The 22295-nt window shown below is 40.7% G+C and overlaps 1 protein-coding gene across 4 annotated transcripts in view; it reads right to left on the minus strand.

Moving 5' to 3' along the window:
* The window catches only part of ldlrad3 (low density lipoprotein receptor class A domain containing 3), a 79235-nt gene extending 61034 nt beyond the window's left edge, over positions 1-18201 (minus strand). For 2 of the 4 annotated variants that reach the window (XM_068312932.1, XM_068312930.1), the window contains exon 1: positions 17919-18201. Coding sequence is in view for 2 of the 4 variants with exons in the window: in XM_068312930.1 (XP_068169031.1) it covers positions 17919-17973 (55 nt within the window). In the remaining 2 variants the exon portion in view is untranslated. Of the gene's footprint in view, positions 1-16838; positions 16896-17918 lie in introns of those variants that run through there. The other 2 variants (XM_068312929.1, XM_068312931.1) reach the window with 2 other exon arrangements.
* Positions 18202-22295: the final 4094 nt, after the last annotated feature.

Here is a 22295-nt window from a genome sequence, read left to right on the forward strand (position 1 = left end):
TCTCAAATGGAGTCACAAAGGTTAACGATGCATAAAGATGCATACTTTTCATGAAAGAACAAACACACGCACGCACGCACGCACACACACACACACACACACACACACACACACACACACACACACACACACACACACTGCTCTTTGGCAACATGGGCAAAATTCTGATTGCATACCTTTCATGAAAGCACAAACACACACACGCACGCACGCACGTGCGCACACACACGCGCACACACACACACTGCTCTTTGGCAACTTGGGCAAAATTCTGATTGCTTCATTAGCCTCTGTCTTATTGTTCTGTATTAATTTTGCAGCCTCTCCTTTATCAAACAGCTCTTGCAAGGACTTCTTTTCGATCTTTGTAACGATGGCTGCACAAATGAGTCTGGTTTGGCTACACAAAACCATATCACACCCTGGTCTCCCAGTGATCTGGGATCACAGATTGCATTTTGCCTATAAGACTGCGGCACCACGTTATTTTGGCTGCTGATGAGTGCATTGGTGATTAAATTATAATACAAATCAAAACATAAATGCATGACAATGTGAGCTCAATGGTGACAAAGTAAAGCCAGCCACTGATGTTTTCTTTCAGCCACTTGGATATTAAAGAAGCAACTGTCAATTTAGTCCTAAAAGAAGGGGTTTATTAACTTCACTTTGGGATTACTTTCACAAAAGGGAGACAAAGGAGAGTGAAAGACATAGGGAAAGTGACTAAAACTGACATTTAGAAGTTTGGGCTGTGGGGGAATTGCTCAACGCTCAAATAAAAACAGCTTCTCAGAAAAATCTACAAGAAGGATCAACAACCACAGAGATGTACACACACATATAGGAACAAGTCTAGGCAGGCAGATATCGTCCATGGGCTAAAATTACTTGGAAGATTCTTCTCAATCAAACACATCTCAAACAAGTTCATCCCATTAATTCTGAATTCCTTAATTGGACCATTACCTGCGGAAAAACTAAATGTCATCATTCCCCTGCATCTCTTTCATCATACAGGAGACTATTGCAGAACAAACCAGAAATCAACAAACAGCATCATCCTCCACTGTGCAGCAGGACCCCTTGCTGGGCAAATTGTCATTTCCACAGAGCCAGCCAGGTAATGAAAAATGGTGCAGAAAGCTACATAAAATGAAGCTGCTTGTGCTGACCTAATGCTATACCTGTGAGCCTTGTGTTTTTCAGTACGTTTTTAGCTCACACGGGGCTGGGTGTGTCAAGTGGAAAACAAATAATTCATTTAATTTTTTTTTTTTGAAGAAAGAAAGCTTACATAAATTGAGGAAAATGCAGCTGAGCTTTGTCAAAGCTGAAAATGGCACGCAAGAACTCAAATGTCATAAGAGGTATGAGAGTTGATATTACATTTACATTCCTAAAGCAAAGTACAAGTGAACAAAATCAAAATTTGCTCGTGCAAGATATTAAGTATATTGCAGAAGATGTGCAGTAGCATAGAGTAGGACTGGGATAGCTGAATACAGGAGGAAGTAACTCCTATTCAAAAAGTGTCGTAGGGGAGACAAAAAAAATATTATGGGGGTAGCGTTGAACAAAGCAGGTACAGACTGGCTTTGTCAAGCTCTGTCTTTAGTATTGTGCGTTACCAAGTAATGAGCTTCTAATTGTGTAGCCGGGCCATGGAGTCACGGCAGGGGTTGAAAAGTAGTGTGGATGAACTACAGTGCGCCCTACTGCATTAGTGCGCTCATTTCCGTGAGTCTCGGACTTACGTGAGACACAAAAGTGCTTTAAACAGTCGATAAGAGAGGTAATACAGATAAAAGGTGGTTTAATATCATTATGGGAAGGGTTCATAAACATTACTGTACATAATAAATAGTTTGTCGCTCTATCGCGGAATTCGTTAATCGCGTGTGATTCCTGGAACGCATTGTATATCAGCCAAAACACCGGGGCAACTAGAGCGATAGAGGAAAATAAAGCGAGCACAAGGTGAGCACAAGAAGACAAAGGAGAGTGAGATAGAGATACTGCATAAAAGAGAAAGGGTAATGAGGGGGGAGATGACAGGGCATTACAACAGAATGTAGATGAGCAAAAAGAGCGCCAGTGGCCCTTGTGTGTGCTGAATTCGCTTTCTTTCTTTCTCTGTAAATACCTACCCAACCAAATGGTAATAAGCCAAATTGATGCTTTTAGCCTATTAGATAGAAGCTGTATGAAGAGCTCCTATCATGACAACTGCTGCTGTAATTAAAGGTCATTCCAATAAAGCATCAGTCTGATGTGCTATCTGTAAAGACTAGTGTAGACACAAAGGCATTTGAGGCATTTGACAGGATGTGACATGAGCAGCGATAAGAAAGGTCACAGGTGCAAGGATATCAATTTCCAACCAACTATTAAAGTACAGTCAGACTGACGAGTATATCTCATTCTACTGTCTATTAAGCTTTTCTATTTTCTGGTGAATGCTGCAAAATGAAATGCCTGGGAGATTCGCCCGTTAGTTGTGTGCTTTTCTGTGTATTTTTGTGTTTTCAGGTGACTGTACAGTGTTTGTTCATGTAGATGTTGACAGAATCACGTCAGTAACAGCCCCTCTTCACCTGTCCTCTGAGAGACAAGATGCTGCACTAAGACCCATAACTCTATTTTACTCACACACAACCATGAAAATCTCTGCTGTCATGGTAATAGCTAACAAGTAGTCTCAGCTCTGCAATGGGGGTAAGATGCTTCACATGCTCTCAGGTTTCATGTTCTGACAGCCAGCCATGCTCCTTTCACTGTACTACACGTGAGTGCCCTAGCTGTTACACATTAAATGTAGACTCAAGCTCAGAGAAGCAGATCTTCCAATCACTGTGAAACTTTCAGATGCAATGAGTGTGCACTGTAACTGATCCGCTGACTGCACATACACCAATATGGATCAGTAATTAGTGCTTTTCACTTCAGTTTAGTTCACTTCAGAACCTTTGTTACATTTGTGAAAACCCTCAACTGCTCTAAATTTCCTGGTTTAAACAAAGGTTTGAATGAACGAATGCTTAAACTTTCTGTGTAAGTGTGTGTGTGCATTTATGTGTGTGTATGTATAAGTGCAGTAAAGAAAGTGTGGGTGGTTGCAGAGGTCAGTCAAGGAGGATGTTATCGCCATCCATCATGATCATCCTTCAAGAGATGAGCTCATGACCCGTGGCGGATGAGGTAGAAATGAGAATCATGAGAGCGAAACGTGTGCCTCTAAAATCATGTATTAGAGGGATCACCTATGGTGTATTAATATGGTGTGCTACTGATGAGTGAGCATTATTACTCAGCAAACACTGTAAGGGGGCTTACATGCACTGGATTTATAGTCTATCTCTTATTGATCAGCACCCATACATGACAAATGACATTGCCTGCTATCATCATTTAGTTGAAGCAAGTCATTTTTGCTCCTAATGGTAGTTTGTCTTCATTCCGATTAAGATTGCAATGTTTTTGAGCTGCTGTGGCAAATCAAGCTGAGCATTTGGCAATGTTTACCTTCCCACCTTCAACAAGCGGATGTGAGTTTTCCTGAATTCTTGTCGTTTGATTAGAACGCCTGATGTCTCTAGAGTGAAAAATGTATTGAAGTACACTAAGCTGAAGCTCTATCCAAGCATTCAAAATTCTCACACCCCTTTAATATCTGGAGCATTAGGCAAGGGATTGCCAAACTGACATATTGTCCCGGACATAAACGAAATCAGTCAAATCTTGGGCCTGAAGATTCTCATTAAAGCCAGCTGCGCTAAGATGGACTCAATTACCACTCTGGACCGTGGTAAGACTAATGCATCTGGCCAAATAATGACCTGAACTTCCTGGCCCTTCCACGACTTCACAAATCAACTCCACATTCATTTACACTCCCATAGCCCTTTTCTTGCTCTCCTTATTTCAAAATATCAGATGCTGGGCTTGCACTAGGAGGTAGTATGAGTAAGCCACTGTGGCTCAGTGTAAAATAATTGAGTAAGCCACAAAAAGCCACATTCTATGTCCAAGACAGCGGCCCAGCGTGCCGACGACCCACGCTCCTCATGGGGGTGTGTTGGGGAAATGATGTTGTTTTCCTGCATTCCGGTGCATTCTGAGGGCAAAGTCTTCTGTTCAGTTTACCTACAAAAATACACTAAAGCAGTGGTTCTTAACCTGGGTTTGATCGAACCCTAGGGGTTCGGTCAGTCAGTCTCAGGGGGTTCGGCGGAGATGGAGGTCAAGACAAAACACCCGACATATCGTGTCAGGTGTCAGCTCACCTCCCAGCCACCGCCGAGGCGCCCTTGAGCAAGGCACCGTCCCCCCTACAAGCTGCTCAATTGGGGCGCGTTCCTGAAGCCGCTGCCCATCACTCCGCCTCCTATGTGTGATGTTTGATGTGTGTACTAACTGCTAACTGCATGCTTACAGGCCCCCCTGTGTGCTGTGTTTCACGGGGCTTGTGTATACACTGATTGCCATAAAACTAACACAAAGAACATGTAAAAATATACCTGAGTGACTTTGTAATTTCCCTGCGGGGATTAATAAAGTGTACTTCTTCTTCTTCTTGCCAAGGTGAAGCCACACATATCTGAACTGGTCTCTCAATGACAACAGCAGAAGTCACACTGATTTGCAGGTAGGTAATTTCATGTGAGTTGATGCACTGTCTTGGTTTTGTTCTTTGAAAAAGGTGACCATAATGCATTAAATACATTAAATTCATTAAATACACCAGTAAAACATATACTTATGTTTTAAATTAGAAAAAAAATAAAAAAATTTTACTAAAGAAGGGTTCGGTGAGTAAGCATATGAAACCGGCAGGGTTCGGTAGCTCCAACAAGGTTAAGAACCACGTCCTAAAGTCCACAGTTCAAGCTTAACTATCTTTATTTCTATCGTACATTATGCTGGTATAAATGTTAGATTCAAAAATTGAAAACTTGCATTCAGTATGTGAAGATACAGTCATATAAAATACTACTCAATGTTTACTTTTAAGTTTTATTTAGACTAGAAGACATTTTAACTTTGACTTAGACACTTTGATTTTAATAAATTTGATTCTTGGTATTTCTCAATGTTTACTTGTAAGTTTTACTTGGACTAGAAGAGATTTTAACTTTGACCACCACCACCTCTCAGCATTCACCATTTGTTGTTCAATTAGAATTTTAACACAAAATCTACATGATGTAAGCACAGGAGGTTGTACCTGCTTGGCATTTCTGCCTGAAGCACCTCCGACGGTGCCATTGTGCAGACTGCACATAAAACATTCTATTCTCATTTTCTTTCAATCGATCGTCCTCACCTTGTCGTACACCAATTCGCGGGTTTAGCTTGTAAAAATAGAATCCCTTTTTTTTCCATTGGACGAGAGGAGGTCATGACCCACGTGCATAGTTAATGATTGGGAGCGTTCGGGTCACTTTGGCTATTTCCGTCAGCATGCGCGCTGACGAAGAAGAAGAAGAAGATGCGTGGCACCTAGCGATAGAAAAACTTTGCTTTTTTATGTTATTGCTCGGGAATTTTCGTGAGTCCAAAATCCCCAAAGTTGTAAGTTTTAGATTTTTTTTCCTAAAAATAAGAACGCCACTGTGGCTACACAGGCTAAAAACCTTGTAGCCACTCTGGAATTTACTTTGCCTATGGCGTAGTGGTGAATGGCTAGCGCAAGCCCAGAGACGAGTTTGTGCTTTTCAATCCTGAGGAACAGGAGACCCTCATTCATCTTCAGTATTCATTGATGAAGCAAAAATATTTCATTTCGTGGACTAGTGCTGGCTGCTGCCAAGCCACCGCTGCCGGGGAAGCAGCATTAAGGCAATTAACATGGGCTTTACATTTGATTTTGGCTGGTGAGACTGCCTCAGTAAACAGCAGGCAGCATCAGTTGATTAGTTTCTGTGAAGATGAGCGCCTCGTCTCCCCTGGTCCCAGTCCAAGAGAGGATTACCCTTTATACAAATTGTGAAAGTATATGCTGCATCTTAAGCATGCACAGATACACAAACATAAAATGACTAAAATGTGAGTCCTCTGTTGGAAAAGAGCACAACCTGGCCAATCAAAGACTGTGACCATTGAAGTGGGATATGACAGAGATGAAGTCATGTCTCCTCAACATTAACTTCCAGCCTCTGCACCACTTCACCTCTCCTCCCTCAAACAGGCAAATTATCCCTGAATCAATTTAATTAAGAGATTGACAGGTATTTAATAATCGGAAATTCAATATCAATATGAAGGGGTCTCAAGTCAAAGCTCTGTGATTAATTGTGACAAATAGACAGTTATTTCAAGTCAACTGAATTGGGATTGATCTTATTTGTTCGTTATTCCCTCCCCAGGGGGAAGGGCCTCACGTGTGCAAAGGATCTTAAGTCCAAAGACTGGAATTTCAGTGAGTGAGCCTGTAATTATTGTCGAGGAGTTCTCCACTGGTTTCTTAACTTAAATGTCAATCTGGTGTAAAGGAAGGATGAGGAATGATGAGACCTTGCCACTCTTAAAATGATATAATAAGACACTGTACATGCTAAAGTAACATTGGTATGAATACAACATGCAATCTTAACAACTAAAAAAGATTGCTGACAATAAGATGGAGAGTTACAATATGTTCAGATGAGGACAGAAAATGCAGTGTGGTCTGTGAATCACTGACATTTCACACTCTGTGGCACATCAATTACAGCCATGACTTTGACTGCAGTAAATGGATTGTTTCGTGAGTCAGCATTTCTTCTGTGGAATTCTTGGACTTAAAAGTTTACCCCACAACTACTGAGCAATCCGGAATTCCACCAATCTTCCTCTAAAGTCCTCTGTAAAAAATGTCAGTAGCAAGTGTAACGTCCAGTGGTATTTAAAGAATTTGCATATTTATCACAGGAGACACTGAGTGTGCATGCAATCACACTTGGCAGGCTAAAGAGGAAAACAAGAATAACAAATGCCTGTGTGATTGCACTAAAAAAAGCATGTCTCGTCAAAATAACTTTTACTTTTGATTAGATGTTTGGTAAATTGCATCTAATTACAGTGTTTGTAGCTGGTGGATGGAGTTGAGCCACTCATTGGAATGATGAAAATGCAAGACTGGAATGGTAATTAGAAAAATACTCTGCATGAGACTAAAGATATTTCTTCATGAAGGTTCAGTGCAGCGTAATCATCACCACAGGCACTTTGGCAACTGAACATACATCCTATCAAAGAAGGCAATAAAGCATTTTTCTGTAATGAAAATAAAAATATAATTAAAAGTGCAAATAAAGTTTCCGTTATGTAAAAGAAATACCAGGATCACCTTCTCGGGACAGCATCTCTTCCTAGATCTTCATCGAAGTGTAAAGACGCTTTCAGCTTATTTACGGTAACAACACTCTTGTGACTGATATAGATGGAAAACAGTGAGTCATTAAGAAATCAATGATCTTAAAGGGCAAATCAAAGTCACGTGAAGATCCAAACATAAAATCAGATGTGCGCCTCATGTCCGCAGACATACACTGGATTATGTTGTTGACCCATAAGGTAGAGTTGGTTTGATTTGACAGACGGACAAAAATAGCTTTTCAGTGTCCACACTGGAGACCGCAGTAGCAGCGGGATGCAGCACAGCAAACGACTGCTGATCACAGGTGACAGGCTGCGAGCCAGCTGTCGCTCTGCCAGGGTCTATCCTCTAACTGAGTAGAGGCGAAGAAACAAAAGGGAGGTTGCTCTGAGAGGGGGAACAGTCGGTGAAGATCACACTCCGGAAACCAAGGTGACAGGCCAAGGAAAAGTTATCCCAAAAGATATGTGAACTTTAGATAAATTATATGTCACTCACTATATCTGTGTCCTAATACAAAGTCTAGGTCCTTTAAAGGTTGACCGTAGCATGGCAAATACAAAACTTTAAGGTAGAACATTTCTAAAGAGTCAAACTGCCAGCTATGTACCACTGAGATAAACACTGCTTTTCATTAAAAGTATTCCACATAAATCTGACATTATCAAATGCCAACACTGTAATCACAGTCAGCTGTGGGAGCTCAGCACTATAAGACATCATTACAACTTTGAAAACGTCTCCAATCATAAAACAACACCATAACAAGCAATTAAGTGTTAAATTGCATTGACATTTTACAGGCAGGATAGGAAAAGTCTAACTGCTTTCATGGTACACTAATAGAATCTTTGTCCATTCGTTATAGTAGACATATAGAGCAGAACCTCTTATGGCCTTGGGTCAAGACTGGTTAATTAAACCCGAATTCCTTGTATCCAAGAGGTTGGCAGACAAGTTTGTCTGTTAGCAGGAATACAAACTGCAAAATCTCATAAATATTTTCCTCTATTTTTTTAAAGCTATTTCTGTTAACTTCACGCCAGAGCAAACACCATACTTTAAACCATCCAATGTCAACCTGGTAACAGGGGAATTGGCGGCCCTCGGCCAAACATGGATGGAAAGTGTATGTGCACATCTGCCGGGTTTGCAGACTACAGCAGTGTTAAGAAAGGTCCAAACACACACACACACACACACACACACACACACACACACACACACACACACACACACACACACACACACACACACACACACACACACACACACACACACACACACACACACACACACACACACACACACACACACACACACATTCTCTGACTTCACAAAAAACAAACCTCTCAGCATGTATCAAGTTACGTTCTAATGGTTAAAAAATGGTTAAAATCAAAATCAAGCACAAAGTGTCCTCATGGTTAATTCTACAAGGAATAAACATTGATATTCAGGGTAATGGGTAACAGCGCTAAGTGATAATTATGTGAAGAAAAGTTTAAAAAAGTAATTGTCTATACAGTACACCCTTGCACATCAACACTCGCAACTTCACCTCACCACGGATTTTTGGTAGGAAGTCACGTGATACCATACGCACATTCTATCGGCTGACGGTATCCGAAAGTGCGCAACGTTCCGTGAGTCTCGAATATCCGTGAGACCCAGAAGAACTTTAAACAGTTGATAAGAGTGTGGAAAAAAGTAATACAGATCGAAGGTGGTTTAATATCAGTATTTGGAGGGTTCATAAACGTTTAAATTACCATAAATCTTCTTCTTCTTTTCCTTTCAGCTTTTCCCTCCAGGGGTCGCCACAGCGAATCGATTGCTTCCATCTAACCCTGTCTTCTGCATCCTCTCCTCTCACACCAACTACCTTCATGTCCTCTTTCACTACATCCATAAACCTCCTCTTTGGTCTTCCTCTAAGTGTCCTGCCTGGCAGTTCAAAACTCAGCATCCTTCTACCAATATATTCACGACATCTCCTCTGGACGTGTCCAAACCATCTCAGTCTGGCCTCTCTGACTTTATCTCTAAAACCTCTAACATGTGCTGTCCCTCTGATGTATTCATTCCTTATCCTATCCATTCTGGTCACTTCCAAAGAGAACCTCAGCATCTTCATCTTTGCTACCTTCAGCTCTGTCTCCTGTCTTTTTCTCAGTGACATTGTCTCTAGACCAAACAACATTGCTGGTCTCACCACAGTTTTGTACACCCTTTCTTTCATTTTAGCTGAAAGTCTTCTATCACACATCACACCTGACACTTTTCTCCACCATTCCATCCTTCCTGTACACACTTCTTCACCTCTTTTCCACACTCTCCATTGCTCTGACCTGTTGACCCCGAGTACTTCAAATGATCCAACTTATTGATCTCTTCTCTCTGTAACCTCACTCTTCCACTCTCTCCCCTGTCATTCACACAGTTGTACTCTGTCTTACTACAGCTAACCTTCATTCCTCTCCTTTCTGGGACAAACCTCCACCTCTCTAGCTTCTTCTTCACCTGCTCCCTGCTCTCACTACAGATTAGAATCATGAATTCCGTGATACAGTTCTTCGCTATATCGTGGAATTTGTGATTTGCATGCGGTTCCTGGAACGCATTAACCGCAAGTAATGAGGGCGCACTGTATTCTCAAAACACATTCTCTTAAATGAGAAGATCTTGGCATTTAAGTGTATTTGGAAAGTTTCTGCACTCCTGCACTAGAAATTCATAACAATAAATCTCACACTAAAATATGAGCTGTCTTAACTTTTTCTGTGGCATTTTGACCATCTTTGCTCTTCCATCCATATATTTCAGGTGTTCATAACACATGACACACATCATAACTTAAAATTCTAAAACAGAAATGAAGCCAATTATGCAGTTATACATCCCTCACAGAGAAAATATAAAGTGCTGTTCACCTGATGGTCATGGATCTTCACAATTTGAACATAACAGTTCACTAGCATCAAAATGCAAGCAATGCTCAGTTATGTGAATGGTAAATGATGAAACACAAGCCAAACAATGAGAGCTACAGTGGTTAAGGTTCCACTGTTACCAAGGCCTGCAAAGTGACTCCAGTCATGTGGCTATGTTTAAAAACTCGGGAAGAGAAGCTGCACTCACCCTCCTTAATCTCTGGCCTCTTTGGGACAACGGCGGGAAGCACATCACCCTTGATTTCCCACCCCCCGCCTCTCTTCTCTGTTCCAAAGATAAGCGCAGGCCCAGGGCGATTTATTGGGACAACTGGCCTGTCTCTAGGATGCCACAGTGCAGACACTCAAAGCACGACAAGCAGGAGACAATGTGATTTTGTGACTCTTTCCAGTGGGAAAACTGACCAGAATTGTTATCCTGTAGCTGTGGATTGAAATATCTGACCACCTGACCTGTTTGTGTGGCCTGATTACACAGTGAAACATTAAAGAGGGATGAATGTGAATGATACGGTCTTTGATAGCTGTTTTCCAGATTGTACCAGATGTGCTGGATGAGTAGGAGAACAAACCTCTGAACTGCGTCTTTCTGTGTTCGTAAAAACCTTCATGTTTCTTTAGATACTCCTCATTCAAGCGAGATTTTCATCTGAATAAATGGTTGAATTAAGGTACATTTCTTGTTCATGTAAAGTGAAATGCATACAATCATTCTCATTTTATTGTATCTAAGCTTAGTGTTAATGAATAGACAGATTTATGGGTTTTAAAATGTAGTGATATATTGCAGGATGTTAGATGCAGAAGGCACTAGGTGCTTCAGCAATGTAATCAGATATTCATACAGTTGGCATGTGTATCATACTGGTGATTCATAACAAGCGATAATCTTACTTGGGTGTAGGAGGAAGCAGCTGATACAAAGCTAATTCATCTTTCCGACATTAACTCATATCAATATTCCCCAGGAACAATGCAGAACAGTCTGACGGAAGAGCTTCTGTATATTTTTAGGCTGCATGCCACGACACCATCAGCTTTCCTTGTTTGTAACTGCAATGCAGTATTCCTCTGTTTGTGACTCGTGTGGCTAAAACCTAATATTACATTTTATCTCAGTTTTTCTTATAGGCTGAGATCCTACAAGTTGAAGAGTCCACTGCAATAACTCTGAATAAGACAATGGTTTATCTTTCACTAAACACAGATGTTGGTTGGAAATATAATCCTTGACTTTATGTTAGCATCTGATACTGCAGACCACATGGTATTGATAGGTTTTGTGAAATGTATGCTTGAGTAGATTCTCACTCATCCAGCTAATCCTCCAAAGAAGAATCAGAGGCAACTACACCTCTGTTTAAGGTTTGAGGATGTTTCGCCTCTCATCAGAGGAACAGTATTCACCTGAATAGTTATTTATCAGAAGGATTCAGCTCCTGCTCTTTAATGATGAAGTGCTTACGTTGCCTTGTGCGCCAGGGAGCTGCCATGGGGCTTCACTCTTCTCAATATCTATCACTGACATGCATTATACTCTGGATAAGTGCAGTGCTTCTCTGTTTGCAGATAATATAAATACACATTTTGCATCAAGTGACATAGCTGTATTGAATCTGTTCAGTCTGCACTACAACAGCCGCTTTACTGGAAATGTGAGAGCAGCCCAGCAAAACCCAAGTTTGCTTGGCCACTTGATGGACAGCTATCATGGAAAATCAAGGAATATCATGCATTTATAGTATTCCTTTTTTCTCACCACTGCCTCCAGGGTTTTAGTGACACAAGCATTAGTTGTGTATCACCTGGTACTAATCAGCAGTTGAAGACCAGAATATCTTAGAACAACTGTACAAGACTAGCACTGACCTGCCTGCAAGGTGTGAATTGGAGTACAGAGGAAATGCAAGCCATTATCTTATGACTCATAGTGGAGCACAGGCGACATCATGCAAAACAATATTTAAAGGAACTTTTGTAATATCTGTGGAGAAATCCCAACATGACGTACTGTGTGGTGAACTCCAGGAGATTCCCCGCATTCATATATTACAGATCTGCATAAATATATAGTTGCATTATCTGCAAACAAAAAACAAAATGTAATTCTTCAGCGCACATTCGGAAAAATCCAGAAGTTTGCGCAGCTTGTCCAACACACTTGGAGAGTCCATTCATATACCTTTACTTTCCCTGTAATTCATCCCTTGAAATTCTTCTGCATTTTAAATTATTCTGCTAGTGATCATTACTTTACTGCCCATCCAAGGTAAAAACAGATTTCTAAACATACTGCATTTCTTCATGTCTTGATTAAATGTAAAATGACAGGAAACCCATTTTAGTCCTTAAAATACTGGTCCATTCAAAAGCTTCGTCTTCTTCTTTCAGCTTTTCCCTTCAGGGATCACCACAGCGAATCAGTTGCCTCCATCTAACCCTTCTTCAGCATTCTCTTCTCTCACACCAACTACCTTCATTTCCTCTTTCACTACATCCATAAACCTCCTCTTTGGTCTTCCTCTAGGTCTCTTGCCTGGTAATTCAAAATTCAGCATCCTTCTACTAATATATTCACTTCCTCTGGACATGTCCAAACCACCTCAGTCTGGCTTATTCTCCAAAACCTCTAACATGTGCTGTTCCTCTGATGTACTCATTCCTGTTCTTATCCATCCTGGTCACTCCCAAAGAGAACCTTAGCATCTTCATTTCTGCTACCTGCTACCTTTTGTGTGTGTGTGTGTGTGTGTGTGTGTGTGTGTGTGTGTGTGTGTGTGTGTGTGTGTGTGTGTGTGTGTGTACACACTGTGCTGTGTGTACTGTGACGGAGAAATTAATTTCCCTGATGGATCCTCCTGAAGGGATCAATAAAGTCCTACTATATTCTCTACTCTCCAGCTCTGTCTCCTGTCTTTTTCTCAGTGACCAAACACTGAGACCAAACAACATTGCTGGTCTCACCACAGTTTTGTACACCTTTTCTTTTGTATTAGCGGAAAGTCTTCTATCACACATCACACTAGACACTTTTCTTCACCCGTTCCATCCTGCCTGTACTAGCTTTGTCACCTCTTTTCTACACTTTCCATTGCTCTTGATTGCTGACCCCAAAGTACTTAAAATCCTCCACCTTCTTGATCTCATCTCCCTGTAACCTCACTCTTCCACTTGGGTCCCCCTCATTCACACACATGTACTCTGTCTTACTGCGGCTAACCTTTATTCCTCTCCTTTCCAGGACAAACTTCCACCTCTGTAGCTTATCCTTCACCTGTTCCCTGCTCTCACTGCAGATCACAATCAGTCAGTCATTTTCTTAACCCGCTTAATCAGGTGCCGGTGCCAATCCCGGCAGTCTCAGGGCATGAGGCAGCAGACACTCTGGGCACGACGCTAGTGTACCGCGGAGCCACATAGAGACCAACAATCACTCACACACACACTCACTCCTACGGTCAATTTGGGATCAACCTGAAGCGCATGCTTTTGGAGGTGGGAGGAAGCCGGAGAACCTGGAGAGAACCCACGCAGACACGGGGAGAGCATGAGAACTCCGCACAGAGCGGGACTCGAACCCGGGTCCGTCGTGTTGTGAGGCGGCAGCACTAACCACTGCGCCACCGTGCCGCCCGCGGCTCACAATGTTACCTGAAAACATCATTGTCCATGGAGATTCCTGTCTAACCTCGTCTGTCAGCCCATCCATCACCATAGCAAACAAGAATGGGCTCAAAGCTGATTCCTGATGTAGCCCCACCTCCACCTTGAACTCCTCTGTCACACCTACAGTACAACTCACCATTGTCGTACAGTCCTCATACATGTCTTGCACCACTCTAACGTACTTCTCTGCCACTCTTGACTTCCTCATACAATACCACAGTTAATCTCTGGCACCCTGTCATAAGCTTTTTCCAGATCTACAAAAACACAATGCAGCTCCCTCTGGCCTTCTCTGCACATCTCCATTAACATCCTCAAAGCAAATACTGCATCTGTAGTACTCTTTTTTGGCATGAAACTATACTGCTGCTCACAAATTTCAATTCAAAAGTAAAAACAAAAAAACTCCATTCAAAAGCTAAACTTGTAAAAAAGTTGACATTCTGTGCTCTATTTTTAATTACATGTTGGCACGGGCACCTTTTAAATAGACAGACACAAAGTGTCTTAGACTAATGCTCTGGTTAGATGGCAAGCTAAGAAAAGGCTGAAACGCAACATGCTTGTTCAAAGTTGACAACACCATAATACTAAAGAAAACAAACTACAGTAATGTTCCAGGCAAAAATGTCTCTGCCATCAATCATGTGTCAAATTCCTTTGTTCTAATAAAGCTAACTGGGATGGGGTAGGGCAGGAAACACTAAATCTTTGTTCCAAACCAAACGTTATTTGCACTTCAGTCATACAGCCATTGAAGGAATCTGATTTGTAGGTGTGGATTTCCTGCTTTCAATAGCAAGTGTCAAATTTAAAATAACACATAAATAACCCACATTTAGAGGTTGTGTTGATTTACAGAGTTCAAACACCTTTTGAAGTATAGACCAAACCTGCAGCGAATGTGTACTGCCTAGCCGAAATAGGGAAAGTACAGCTTTTATTAATGTTAATTTAATGTCATCGCAGTTAGTCATGACAAGGAGACAGTGAGCTAAAATGAACAACATAAGGATCTTTAAATGGACTAAATGAAATTCAGGTCATAATTGGGAATATTTACTCCTGAGCTTCTCTTACTGTGTCTTGAGATGGATGTATTTAATTGCTATACCAAAAAGTACAATGAGATACTGTACATTCAAAATACACTGAAAAAAACTAAAACTTGCAATTCAATACGGCAATTAAATTCTGAAGAATGTGTCACTAAAGACAGCAAAATATCCTCTGTGTGATTAATGAAGAATTTTAAGCACTTCAAAAGCCAATATTTCAATGATAGTTTGATGCTCATGATAGCACTAGGTAACTATGAAAACTCACCAGTAAAATTCTGGATCATATTGGTATCATTATAATCTGACGGCTATTGAAGACAAACTGTACCTTTCTTCAGGTTCTAGATCAGAAAGATTTGAACAATTGACACCAAACTGATTCACCAAAATTTCAGATATAATTAAACCTTAATTGCACATCTGTAGCACTAATATTTTCTCACATTACAGTGAGTCCTGCAAATTTAAGCCTTCTGAATCACCAGATCTAGAATACAACTACGATCCACATTAGACTTTGATGTGTGGTAGAGCTTGTGGGGATGCCATTTTATTATTATTGATCAAGTTTTCTAGCCATAATCAATGAAATTATAAAAAAAAAATCAAATTGCCTATGACAATAATCTGGATCACTACCAGAATTTAGTGGATTGTTCTTTGAGCAATGTCTTAAGTCTCTACAAAATGTCTACATCAATCCATTCATAAGATTTTGAACAATCCTGCTGGCTGACGAACGATCACACTTATCATTCATTCTTCAGCTGTCAAGGGTCGTGGGGTGCTGGAGCCTATCCCAACCAACTGGGGGCGTGAGGTAGAGTATACTTTGGGCGTGACGCCAGTGCACCGATTACAACAAAACCAAAGCTGGCAAAAACATTTAGTCATTGACAGACTTGATTAGCATATTCATGTCAATAATTACATGCTAATTTGAGTACATGGATGTATTCAGAGGGCATACATTGACATCTTCAGGATGGAGCTGACTAACCTTCAAACTTGCTGAGCCTTAACTCCACTGTTTGATCAAGAATATGCAGAAATGTATTCCACGGGGGAGGTGAACAAATCTTCTTCTCTCGGTTACTTACACAAATACACTTAATTTGTCTCATCATACAAAAAGTCTGTTGATTAAAAGAAACAAGTCTCACATTAATTACAACAAGTAGGAGCCATAAGTGAATGGATGTCACTGATTGGAAAACCAAATAAGTTCCCAAATAGTGCTAACCATCTGTACTACATAGAGATGGAACCACAATTATTCAAAGATCAATGTACATTTTGCTGTAAAGTATTGCATCCATAAATGTTTTTCAATCACATAAGAAGTCATGAACAGTTTAAAATAGCAATGAGAAATCTGAGCTTCTTTCTTGACTTTTTCTTTTCCTGTCGGCTTTTCCCTTCAGGGGTCGCCACAGCTAATCAGTTGCTTCAATCTAACCCTGTCTTCTGCATCCTCTTCACTCACACCAATTATCTTCATGTTCTCTTTCACTACAGTGAGCTTCTTCCTTCACATCCAGCAAAAAAAGCAACATTCCTCATAAGAGCATTCATTTGTATAATTTTTTTTAAAACACTGCCAACTTTTATAGACTTTTTTTTTGTTAAGACCTAAATTTACAAAAGTGTGAACCCCAAGACATTCGCCACTGCACGCCCAAAAGAACCATCGAGGTAAGATAGTTTTGTGAAGTGATGCAACAGAACTGTAACTTTTCTGACCATGGCATCAGTGGAATGTCTAAGGAACATGAATGAAAACAGAACATCATCTACCTGCAGTGTAACATGGTGACACATGATGTTCCCGGGCTGCTTCGTTTCATTTGGCACTGGAAAAAAAATTTGTTGAGGGAAAAATGTATTCCATCAAGCATCAGGATATCGCAGAAGAAAACATATCAACATCTATGACGAGGCTTAGGTATCGTGATGCATTTAAAAAGGACAACGTTCCCAAGGATACCTCAATCAATCAGGGCTGGTTTTAGGGAAAGTCTTTAATTCAGTATGATAGAAAATCTCTGTTGGATTGCAGCACAAAAAGTAAGGAATATTACATAAGTGGAGAAATAGGCTAAGATTCCTTGGGAATTCTGCCAGACGCTGGTGTCTCCCTATGCACCCCAACTGTATAGGTAATAACACAGATAATAGCTGGGGATTACAGGTATTGAATAATTCACTACAGTCTTCAGTAAAAGTAGCATTTGTGTCATATTCGAGGAAAATATGTTACATTTGTGTCATCAAGTAAAAAAAAACTATTCTTGGTCGAGGCAATTATTGCAAACAGTTTGCCAATGCCATAATAAACAACAAGGATGGAATAGTTCGGCTTCCAGCTAACTATTGTATAAGAACCCTCCCCCGGGCCCCAGGTGCTAGAGCAGATTGACTTGTCAACCGTCCTGCCAACAAGCCCCAGGTCATAACTTCATCTAGGAGATAACCTCATCTCAGTAAAACACACAGTAAATGGATCCGACCTGGTGTGTCTGTAGTAAGTGCATTCCCACTGAGCAGTGAGGGGGACATGCGGCCAGCTCAGTCAATGCGACGTACACCAAAGAAAATCAACAAACTGCGGCTACAACTTCCACTTTTCTGCGAAAAATACCTGTTCAATCGAGGAGATTAAAAGTCTGATGCTTCTTTTTTTTCCTCACATATGTTTCTCCAATGAGTTCCGGGGGGGGGGGGTCTCCCTGAACTCTGGAGCTACACCAACACCGCGAACACATCAAAAGAGATGTGTTCGCGCCCCCTCCTTTGCTTTCCCATAACCCACCCGTACACTGGAGCGAGTCGGCGCCCTGACAACGGTACTTTCAGTGTGCTTTAAAAAAAACTTACCAACAGTTCCTGAGCCTGAACCCGAACCAAGTAGGAGATACCAGATCCACATCATACGCCCTCCGTTTCCCCCGAGCCTGCCCTTGCTGTCTTGCCCCGCCGCGGGGCCAAAAACTGCGTGAAATGAAGAAAACTTCCCCCGAGACCGCCACCCTAGTGCGGACGACCACACGTATGAAGTCGGGTTGTTTTTTTTTCTTCCGGAAAAAAAGAGAAGAATTCGCGCGAGAGGAGTAAAGCTCGCGCCGGGAGTTCGGTTCGAGCGGAGCAGGTTGGTGCAGGAAGGGGCTCCGGGTGGCGTCAGGGAGGCTAGGGGAGTCGCTCCATTCGTTTGTCGGTACTGAGAGGCGGAGTCGGAGGCTCTCGGAGCCGGAGAGCAGAGGTCGGCCTGTCCGGGACGGCGGTGCCCAAACTGTGGGCCAGGGACCGCTAACGGTCCACCGCTGAGGGAACCAGGAACTGTGTTCGATCGCACCGTTATTCCAGTCAGGTGAGGGTAGCTAACAGATTTTACGGAACTTAATGACCAGAGGGAAAGAGCAAAGGATGACGCAGATTGGAAGTTAGGGTTAAACCTTCACCGTACAGGTGATTGTTGAAGTTAAGGCCTTGAGGTTTCCTCATTTTGCATGAGATAAATGTGTGAATGCTAAATCATAGCAAAGACAGACCTAGAGACATTATTACCCGAAAACACCCAGGTATGCCAACACCAACGTCAGCATGACTGAAATAATTGGGGAATAGTTTCATGGCTGTCAAAACACAATCCTCTATTAATTGTTTAGCTGAGCTATATCACGAATAAAAAACAGAACATATAGTTAGTGATCAAGGTATACTGTACATAACATGGATTTACATGGAAAAACACATGAATACATACAAAATATGAGAAATTAGTCCCCCAGATCTTAAGATTCTGAATTTACTGTATTTACATTTCAGCAGTGATAATGCTCAGATTTCCATCACCTCAAATTAAAGAAGTCAACCTAATTCTGTGAACTACCTATTTGCAGCAATTTTAATCACATGTTTAAGATCCGTATTTATTAACTAAAACATGATCCTCAGATAACTATGATGCATTTGTAAACTAGATATAATGTCTGTCGTTTATCAGATAAATTATATCCATCTGAATGACTAAATCTTCAATGTCTCGGCAAAATGTGTGTTTCTTACCTCCCTTCATTGCTGCACTGTGACTCATTACCCACCTCCCACATTTGGTTTGTGATCCGTATCTGGACCCAATTGCCCAAAGTAGTGGAGTACTATTAATAATGGACCTAAATTACCATATTAAAGAAACCGAAAAGATCCCCATCCATGCTTGAGTAGGTATAGTCCTCAACTTTTTCAAATGTTGGGGTTTTGAACCCTGGCCCTATTGTTTCTTTCAAGATACTGAACCTCAATTTTTACTTAGTGGTTGTAAAAGGTGGAAGTCAGTAAACATGGAGGTGTTAAGTGATGGACAAGACACAAGTTGACATATCTACACAAGTAGAAATTCAAAGATCCAGACTGTACATCCATTACCACAATTAGTTCAGCTTCCCAGGAAGTTCTTGTTATTCCTCCATCATCAGCATGAATCTTTTCCTTTTATGGTCCTATGTACCAATTTAAAAAAAGATGATTCACTGAATCCAGTTTAACAAATCCTATTTAAAATAAATTATTACAAAGTCTGATATTTTGTTGTAAAGAAAACCATCCAATGCAGCATTTATTGAAGATAGCACTACCAACAGCAAACAACTAGAATTTCAGCCCTTTTTTGAGAAAATGATTTACTCTGATTGAGCACTGTACCAATTTTTGTTTGTGTTTAATATCAGTTATTTCATCGTCATTACATCCCAATTAGATAACCCATTTTATATTTTAGTCCTGTGATGAGCCATAATGGGTCTCACCAGCTGTGTCAGATGCTACCTGCAGGCAGTTAACTTTCTCACTTACCAAGGTGTTTTCAATAGGAATGTAAATAATTAAAAAACAGCGATAAAAATATGTAGATAACAGATGGCACAAAGGAAAAGTTAAAAAAAATATTTGGATCAATTTTTGAAGCAACAGTTGGTTTGCATTTTGAAAGTTAAAACACCTGTCAAAAATAGAAGTTGTAAAGTATGCTTTTTTGTGGGAGCAGAAAGTTAGTCACAAATACTTTTTTTTTCAGTTCTTGATGTTTGTGTACTCAACTCTTGTAACTTTCACTCAGGACTTTAATATTTCACAAGGCACACATTGCACCATCCAGGCACTGATGCTCAGACTGTATGCATACTGAGATACAAGGCAGAAAGTAAGGAAGGAAGACACTTTATGCTTTATATTGATGTTTCCATTTCAATTTAAGTTGAATTGAATTATAGAGAGACAGAGAGGGATGAAAGGACAGGAAACTTTGCCTATCAAACCTCTCTCCTCTTTATCATAGAACTGCAGCTGTCTGCAGACAGACAACCTCCCTTCAAACGAACCGCTCCTTTTGAAAGCATGCTAACCTGGAGGCATACGATTGGAATGAGTCCCAATATCTCCTCTAGCTCACTTTATATTCATCTACGCGCTGCCTTATCAAGCTAAAGCTTTATGAGCTCAGATGCAAACTCCAGAGGAGGGTCTTGGTATGTCAGTCAAATCTGATAAAAATGTGATTCTGTCTTGATAGCTTCTGCTTGGGCCTGCTGTCCTTATATCCCCCCATTTTTTCCATGTGTAATTAATTGTGGTTTAAAAGGTCGTAAGGTTAATGCATGTGTGAACTGCATCTCCACTCTCAGAAAGTCTATATTTGATAGTCATGAATATTTTAAAAATTGACATAGGTAAACAAAAACAGGGATTTTTCCGAAAAAGCAACCCCACAAACAATGAACACTAATTAAACCCCTTACCCCCTCAAATGCCTTTTGAGGGGTAATGGATTTGTGATTCAATGCATAATGGATTTTATTCTTCTCTGATGGAGTTATCATTAACGTTAATGCTCAGCTGTTTCACAAATTATAGAGCCTGATCCATGAACCAGAACAGCATAATCTGTTTGGGGGAGGGAGTTCTGCACTTGAAGACTGCAAGCTAAAAGCAGAAATGGGCTCAACCACATTACTGATTTATACACAGTGTTTCCGCCATGCCCATCAATTAGTTTAGGCTATCTATAAACAGCTTAGAACTAATTAGCTTCTGGCCAACAAATGGGCTCATTAGGGGACATTAAACACTAATATGAAGGTTGTTATTGACTTAATCTCAGGAGAAACCCAATTAGCAGCCAAATTTGGAAAATGACTCGGAGGTAGAGAGACAATCTGATTGGCGAAGATGCGGGAGCTTGGCAACCTGGGATGACTTTGCCTGTGGGTGAGTGGTGGGATGGAGAGAAACGGAGACATCCAGCCAGAGATGAGGAAAGAGTTAAGGGAATATATAACTGGAACGACACAAAGGAGGTCTACGTGAGTGCTTGTTTGCGTGGGTGTGGAGAAAGAGAACAACACATGGAGGTTGGGAAGGAGAAGGACTAAGGAAGCCGGCGGCAAGAGAAGCATCAGGGGTTGGATGAGGCAAGTGAGAGAAGAGGAAGAAGGATGAGGAAGTATGTGATTCAAGAACAGAGCAGCAATTGGGGCGATGATTTATTAGAAAGATGTAGAGTATTTGAAGTATTTGTACAAAAATTTTCATCACTATTTATAACCATCGTTATTTTCAGCTTGAAGTGTTGAAGTGGCTAACTAAAAATAAAGAAAACGAAGATGATTGTTTATTAAAATCATTATTGAAATATGCTTGTAGCAAAAAACAATTGTTTAACTGTTTAGCATAAAGTGCAAACAGTTGAGTAAAATAAGGAAAAGGCACTTGCCTAAACAACACAAAAATAAACACTTCAGGCTTATTTCAAAGATTTCACAGGAGCACTACTGTATTCAAGTTATTATCATATATCACAGAGTATAACATGCAATCTGTACTCTGTTAGTAACAGTACAGTAAGTGTTAGAGTTTCATTATTTTTTGTAGCTTCCTGTTTTAGTTTGAAGGTTTATTTTTCAATGTTTTCATTCAACGCATATCTTTTGACACTTGGTCACCTGTTTCTCACTGTTTCTTCCTTCTGGGTATATTATCAGTACATTTGTGCTTTTTCTTGACAGTGTATTGGTTTTCCTTCTGGGGTACTTGTGATGTCAGTTTTTGCTATCTTCCTTGTGTCCTTAGCAACTTCTCATTTTTCATCTTCACCTGAATTTTCCTCTGTTTCTCGAATTGGATTTCTTTTTTGGTTTTTGGACTCATTAAAACCTCACACCACCAGACTCTTGAACACAAAATACAAGGCTTAGTGTAACT

Source organism: Antennarius striatus, chromosome 4 (genome assembly GCF_040054535.1).
Source record: "Antennarius striatus isolate MH-2024 chromosome 4, ASM4005453v1, whole genome shotgun sequence".
Taxonomy (NCBI): domain Eukaryota; kingdom Metazoa; phylum Chordata; class Actinopteri; order Lophiiformes; family Antennariidae; genus Antennarius; species Antennarius striatus.